The sequence below is a fragment of the Sapajus apella genome, unplaced genomic scaffold (genome assembly GCF_009761245.1).
Source record: "Sapajus apella isolate SASKATOON/1434 unplaced genomic scaffold, GSC_monkey_1.0 scaffold203, whole genome shotgun sequence".
Taxonomy (NCBI): domain Eukaryota; kingdom Metazoa; phylum Chordata; class Mammalia; order Primates; family Cebidae; genus Sapajus; species Sapajus apella.
In genome coordinates, this window is record NW_022437143.1 from 737,945 (window position 1) to 745,909 (window position 7,965).

Consider the following 7,965-nt stretch of genomic DNA (forward strand, 5'->3'; position numbering starts at 1 on the left):
AAAAAAAAAAAAAAAGAGAGAAGAAGCACACAGGGATAGACACACTCAGAGTGGAATGTCATGTAAAGACATACACAAAGAAGAGAGACAGCCTTGTGACAATGGAGGCAGGGACTGAAGTTACATAGCTGCAAGCCAAGGAATGACAAGGATTGCTGGCAACCCCTAGAAGCTCGGAGAAAGAGTATGGCCTCCTGTCAGCACCTTGATTTGGGACTTCTGGCCTCCTGAACTGTGAAAGCATACATTTCTGTTGTTTGAGCTATCAGTTTGCAGTAATTTGTCAAGGCAGCCCTAGCAAACCAACACACAGAGTGAATACAGTGTGTCCCACAGATGGCGGGGTATGGAAGTGAAGTGTAGAACCAAAAGGATATGACAGCAAACTTTATGACTAGGGTCATCCTATGTCATCAGTCTATAAAAATTATTCAAGTAGAAACAGTACAGATTTTTTTTTTTTTTTTTTTGAGACGGAGTTTCACTCTTGTTACCCAGGCTGGAGTGCAATGGCACAATCTTGGCTCACCGCAACCTCCGCCTCCTGGGTTCAGGCAATTCTCCTGCCTCAACCTCCTGAGTAGCTGAGATTACAGGCACGCGCCACCATGCCCAGCTAATGTTTTGTATTTTTAGTAGAGACGGGGTTTCACCATGTTGACCAGGATGGTCTCGATCTCTTGACCTCATGATCCACCCGCCTCGGCCTCCCAAAGTGCTGGGATTACAGGTTTGAGCCACCGTGCCCGGCCAACAGTACAGATATTTCATATATTTCCAAAATTTACCTTAGAAACTAATTTTAAAAAAATAGTAGGGGTGCCTTAATTTTCCCATTCAGAGGGGTGTAGTGGCTCATGCCTGTAATCCCAGAACTTTGGGAGGCCGAGGCAGTTGGATTACCTGAGGTTAGGAGTTTGAGACCAGTCTGGCCAACATGGCGAAAACCCATCTCTACTAAAAATACACAAAATTAGCCAGGTGTGGTGGTATGTTCCTGTAGTTCCAGCTACTCAAGAGGCTGAGGCAGGAGAATTGCTTGAACCCAGGAGGTGGAGGTTGCAGTGAACTGAGATCATGCCACTGTAATCCAGCCTGGGCAATGAGCAGAAACTCCGTCTCAAAAAAAAAAAAAAAAAAAAAAAAAAAAGTTCCCAAATCAAGTTTAGTCAATGACAGATTGACATTATGGAGCTTTCTCAGGGATGACTGTTTCCTACCTCTTCCTCAGAGTCTAAATGTCTGTAGGCTCACCATGATGTGCCCACCCAAATCCAAAACACTGAGAAGGAAAATGCCAGTCTCATATTAAAAGTGACCCAGCTATTCAGCAGAAATAAGCAGCACATAGTTAATAGTTAATCCAGGGCTTATCTCCTGGCAGCTATATATCAAGAAAGGACCACTTGGGAAAATAAAATGATACTCAGTCTTGCTTTCCAAAGGTTCTACTAAGGGAAACCCTATCTCAGCTTTTCACAGGATTAGTAAGTAAGCGCCAATCTAGTGTTCAAGGTAACAATTTGGAGGGGAAAACCCTCAAGTCACTCCATCATATCTGAAGCAGCATATAACCATGGGAAGCCAACTGCTCCTCTCAAAGCCAAGCATCGGCTGCTCTTGCCCACTGACAACACTGCTGGTGAGACAAGCCACTGGTTTGCGAAATCCTGGGACTCTCTGTTGTCCTTAATGAAATGGAAAGTAACAAAGCCACATTGATTTATAAATAATTACTAGGAATGAAACTTTGTTCCACTGTGATGTATCGAGGCATCATGGTGTTTTTCAGCTTTTAAAAATGATCAGGATGTCAGAATGCTAGTGTGGCAAGGGATTTAGAGGGCTGCTCACCTGGCTCCCACTTCCTCCCTCCTGCCTCTTTCCAGAAAGCCAGAGCCCCAAGCTAGAGACATACCGCGCAAATGAAGCAGGTGTCGTGCCAGGTGTGCCCCAGGGCTTCAATAAACTTGTCGCCAGCCTCCACGGGGAAATCGCAGCCATGACACTTGGTGCTGAACAGATTGATGTAGTCTGAAATGAAAAGCAGAATGAAGACCATGCACCTAGGAGGGCAGTGGGGACCCAAAGCCAAGACAACCCCCAAATCAGTGGGCAGGATCAGGAGGTGAAATCTAATTGGTTGTCATTTCACAGACAAAATAGTTTGGAAAATGCTAGTTTTCCATTTTCCCATCATTGCGCTGATGTTGTTCAGACTCAGGCTTTGACACCACCTTATGCTGGTGTGATTTGCAAACCCTTTCTGGAATTGTCATCAATCTTCTGCAGGGAAATTGTCTCCTCTGCTTCGGCCCCCTCTGATAGACCAAATAGATCAAGCCCCAAAGAGAAAAAAATTCACGTTTCCAAACAGCTATGCTTACTTTGGAAGAATGAGGGCTCAGCATATTTAAGAGTTATAGAATGTTCTTTGCTTGCCCATTCTTCTGTCATGGGGCATTTGTGTTGACAACAAGTTTTTACTACTATAAATAGTATTTGAACTACTTTATTGGGGCATGTCCTTCTCCTCCTCCATCCCTACCCCCAACCAAGGATATAATGCCATTAAATACTATTTATATGATGCTTTGCAATTTTCCAAGCATTTTCACATGGATGGTGTTATTTACAAGTATCTCAATGTTAGGGACTACTTCTTAGCTTTCTTTGTACACCCAGCACAATACCTGACACACAGTCAATATCCACAATATATACAGGGAATGAACGCATTAACCAGTCAATCAGTTAATCAATGAATAAACCTGATCATCACAAAATCCCTCAGAGATTGAACTATGATTATCTTTTTGTTTTGTTTTGTGGATGAGAAAACTGAGACTAAAATTGGTGAAGGGTCCAGCCAGGGTCCCACAGCTGAGGCACAGTGGGTCAGGTTCTTTGCTCCTTCACCTGGGCAGCTGTCCTCTCTGGCCCAAAGGGGCTACAGTTCTACCACACTGGCTTTGGAACATCTCTAGATTATTCTAGAAAAGCTCCATCCCATTTACAAAGCCTCGTCCCTCCTGAGAAGTGTACACATCCCTCCAAACTCTTCCACAGTTGACTTTTTCTTAGGCGATTTACTGTCTTCTTGTGGACAGTATGTCCATTCATTGTCTTAGACCACATACTGAGTGCCAATGTGCCATGGGAGTTACAAACTTGGACTCTGAAAAAAGGAAGAGCTGGGTTTGAATCCCAACTCTATTAAGGAACGTTCAAACCTGGGGCAAGTTGCCTAACTTCTCAAGGCCTCAACTTTCTCATCTATACAATGGGAATAATTATTGTACTGAACTCATGGGGTTTTGAGAGGATTAAATAAGATAACATAAATGAAGTATTTGACACAAACACTAAAAAATGTTGGCTCTTATTTTGAAAGTCTTGGCTGGACATGGTGGCTCACGCCTGTAATCCCAGCACTTTGTGAGGCCAAGGCCAGTGGATCACTTGAGGTCAGGAGTTGGAGACTGGCCTGGCCAACATGGTAAAACCCCATCTCTGCTAAAAATACAAAAATTAGCTGGGCATGGTGGTGAGTGCCTGTAATCCCAGCTACTCAGGAGGCTAAGGCAGGAAGAATCTCTTGAACCCAGGAGGCAGAGGTTGCAGTGAGCCAAGATTGTGCCATTACACTCCAGCCTGGGCAACAGAGCGAGGCAAGACTCTGTCGTAAAAAGAAAAGAAAGTCTTCATAACTGACACAAGGAGGGAGGGAAAGGAACCATGATTTGAGTGCCATTGTGTTTCTTGTTTAATCCTCATGGTATCTCTGTGAAGAGATGACATTCCCATTTATTTATTTATATTTATTTATTTATTTTTTTTGAGGCAGACTCTCTCACCCAGGCTGGAGGGCAGTGGCACGATCTCTGCTCACTGCAACCTCTGCCCCCTCACCACCAGCTGGGTTCAAGTAATTCTTCCACCTCAGCCTCCTGAGTAGCTGGGATTACAGGCATGCGCCACCATGCCTGGCTAATTTTTGTATTTTCGGTAGAGATAGGGTTTCACCATGTTGGCCAGGCTGGTCTTGAACTCCTGACCTCAAGTGATCCATCCACCTTGGCCTCCCAAAGTGCTGGGATTACAGGTGTGAGCCACGCACCGGCCTAGTGTTATCATTTTAAATGGGAGGAAACTGACTGGATAGGTTCCATCACACAAGTCTAAAGCAGGGGCCACAGTCCTGATGGGACTCCAAAGTTCATCCTCCTTCCATGGCTTTGCGCTGTCTCCAGCTCCTTATCCACCTGCCGTTGAGCTTTGATCAGTTACACTTATCTGTTGCATATGTTTTCCAATATATAGCTTCCCCTTTTGTGCTTAATTGTAGCTTGTCATGCAAATGTTCGTATGTATCCCAGTCCATCAGTCTTCTCTGAGGGACTGCCTAGTTTCTTTAGTAAGCAGAAATGCATTGCCTTGCCAGAGCTAAGAAAACATCGTTCTGCTTCCTTTAGAAAGTCACGGCACAGGTTGTGGTTCACTTGGTGCTCTGCAGAACTTACTTCCATGTGGTATGGGTTGACCCTTCTCCACCTAAGGACAAGCCCTGCACCCCTCTTCCGACTTCTTTCTCATCACTCCCAGGTGGTCTCATGGTGCCCTAGACTTTCTCTTACACCTCCATGCTTCTGTGTAAACCAGGCCCTGGGCTTGGAAAACCATCCCCACTTTCTGTACCTCAGAGAATCTCTGCAATCCTTTGTGATAGGCTGTCCTTCAGGAAGGTCTTCATCTCCTACCTACCCCAACCAAGAGAGATGAGATGGCCTTGCTGAAGGCTTTCCCTGGGCTTCCCTCCTCCATTCATCCATGCATCCTATCCATTTATCCATCATCTCTTTTTTTTTTTTTTTTTTTTTTTTTTTTCAGATGGAGTCTTGCTCTGTCACCCAGGATGGGGTGCAATGATGTGGTCACAGTTCACTGCAACCTCAACTTTCTGGGTTCAAACCATCCTCCCACCTCAGGCTCCTGAGTAGCTGGACCCACAGGTATGCACCACCATGGTCAGCTACTTTATTTTTTTTAGAAACAGCGTCTCCCTATATTGTCCAGGTTGGTCTTGAACTCCTGGGCTCAAGTGGTCTTCCTGCCTTGGCCTCCTAAAGTACTATGTTTATAGGCATGAGCCACCAAGCTGTGCTGTGTTCCATATTTAAATAAAAATTAAATTAAATGGTTCAAATAACCAAATTAAATAGTGATTCCTTCTCTTACTGGCTTTTCACAGATTAAGCTCTTAAAATGGCTTAAATTTACTTCTGAAATGCCTAGTCTTGCCCACTGATGAATTTTTCTGTTTTAAATTCAATTCTGTATAATTTGGAGAATTGCCACTTTGTTTTAAAATTTGGTAGCATGGGTCTGATCCTAATACATTTTTTTTTAAGTTGGTATTTTTCTTCACTTATTTCTACAAAAGGAGAACATTGCTGGTACCTAACTAAGTCTGTGCATGGGCCTTTTCCACAAGGAGCATAATCTAGCTCCTCGTTTATTTATTCCTTCCTTTATTTCTCCCTTTAAGTCTTTCTAATTTTCTTTGATTCTCTCTTGTCCCAAGTTGAATTCCTACCCTTGAATTTAATGGATTTTATTGCTGTTGTAAAAGGATTTGCATCCATCAGATTATGGGTGCTCTGTGTTGAAATGGGGTTGAGTACTTTTCTACAGCAATGGTTCCCAAACATCAGAAGCACGTGGAGGGTTTGTTGAAACACAGGGTGCCAGGCTCCCCTCCAGAGTTTCTGATTCACCACATCTGGGGTGGGGCCTGAAGATCTGCATCTCTAACAAGTTCTCAGGTGACGTTGCTGCTGGTGCTGGGATCACACTTGGAGAAACACTTCCGATTCCCACACCTAACTGAAACACCTGGTAGGGTGGGGCACTCTGTGAAATGCTGCTTCCGTGGGTCTGAGGTAGGTCTGAAAAATCTATCTTCTCTCTAGTTTGTTAAGCTCCCTTGGTGACCGTGATGCCAGGCTTGGGAGCTGCTCAGGTGCAGCTTCATCTGTGAACGGCTGACCCTCTACCTCTCTTCCTTATATGCAGATGTCAGCTTATCTTTGCAGCCAACTGAAGCATTTTTTTAGCCTAGACCCTATCATTCTGGCTCAATCTGCAGATTTGATAGATCCCGTCTGTGTCTTCTTCCAAATTATTGATTAAAATGATGAGACATAAAAGTGAAATTTCACCTCATACCCATTAGGATAGCTGCTATTTATTTATTTATTTATTTATTTATTTTGAGATGGAGTCTCTCTCTGTCGCCCAGGCTGCAGTCCAGTGGCCTGATCATCAGCTCACTGTAACCTCTGCTTCCTGGGTTCAAGCAATTCTCCTGCCTTAGCCTCCAAGTAGCTGGGACTACAGGCACGAGCCACCACACCCAGCTAATTTTTGTATTTTTAGTAGAGATGGGGTTTCACCATGTTGGCCAGGATGGTCTTGATCTCTTGACCTCATGATTTATCCACCTTGGCTTCCCAATGTGCTGGGATTAACAGGCCTGAGCCACTATGCCCAACCTAGGATAGCTACTATTTAAAAAACAAACAAACAAACAAACAAACAAACAAAAAACAGAAAATAACAAGTGTTTGCAAGGCTGCAGAGAAATTGGAAGATTTGTGTTCTGTTAATGAGATTGTAACACGGTGCAGCCACTATGGAAAACAGTATGAGGTTCCTTACAAAATCAAAAATAGAACAAAATCAAAAATAGGCACGGTGGCTCACACCTGTAATTCCAGCACTTTGGGAGCCCAAGGTAAGAGGATTACTTGAGCCCAGGATTTCAAGACCAGTCTGGGCACATAGCAAGACCTCATCTCTACAAAAAATTATGAAAATTGGCTGAGCATGGTGGTGCATGTCTGTAGTCCCAGCTACAGGCTGAGGTGGAAGAATCAACTGAGCCCAGGAGGACAAGGTTGCAGTGAGCCATGATGGTGCCATTGCAATCTAGCCTGGGCAACAAAGTGAGACCCCATCTCAAAACAAAGAAAAAAAAATAGAACCATATGGTCTAGCCATCCCATTTCTGGATATATACTCAAAATAATTGAAAGCAGAGTCTTAAGAGAAATTTGCACACCCATGTTCATAGCAGCATTATTCACAATAGCCAAGAGTTAGAAGCAATCCGAGTGCCCATTGATAAATGAATGGATCAACAAAATGTGGTCTATCCATACAATGAAATATCAGCCATTAAAAAGAAGGAAATTCTGATGCATACTACAACATGGATGAAACTTGCGGACATTATGCTAGGTGAAATAAGCCAGCCTCAAAAAAACAAACTGTATGATTTCACTTATATATCTATAGTAGTCAAATTCTCAGAAGTAGAAAGTAGAATGGTTGTTACCAGGAGCTGGAAAGAGGGAAAAGAGGAAGTTGTTTAATAGGTAGAGAGCTTCTGATTTGCAAGGTGAATGTTTGCCAATTGGGGGTTTGGTTTACAACAGTGTGAATATACTCAACACTACTTAACTGTACACTTAGTAATGGAAAAGATGGCAAATTTTATTCTATGGGTTTTTCCCACAATTTAAAAAATGACAAGGTCAGAACCAAGCACAATGTCCCATGGCATGACACGGGGGACCTCCCTCCTGGCTGACCCCAATATATTTTACCAACTCCAGGGTAGGTTAACCAACCAGGCTTGACTTTACCTAACAGATATCTAGCCTTCCTTTACCTTGTTCATCATTATATCTTTATAACATTCAAGGCCGGGCGCGGTGGCTCACGCCTGTAATCCCAGCACTTTGGGAGGCCGAGGCGGGTGGATCACGAGGTCAAGAGATCGAGACCATCCTGGTCAACATGGTGAAACCCCATCTCTACTAAAAATACAAAAATTCAGCTGGGCATGGTGGCATGTGCCTGTAATCCCAGCTACTCAGGAGGCTGAGGCAGGAGAATTGC

General features: G+C 43.7%; 1 protein-coding gene across 1 annotated transcript in view; it reads right to left on the minus strand.

Moving 5' to 3' along the window:
• The window catches only part of LDB3 (LIM domain binding 3), a 69,744-nt gene that overhangs the window by 9,756 nt on the left and 52,023 nt on the right, over positions 1-7,965 (minus strand). Inside the window, 1 exon segment of the mRNA XM_032270110.1 lies at positions 1,919-2,034. Within this exon segment, the coding sequence (XP_032126001.1) occupies positions 1,919-2,034 (116 nt within the window).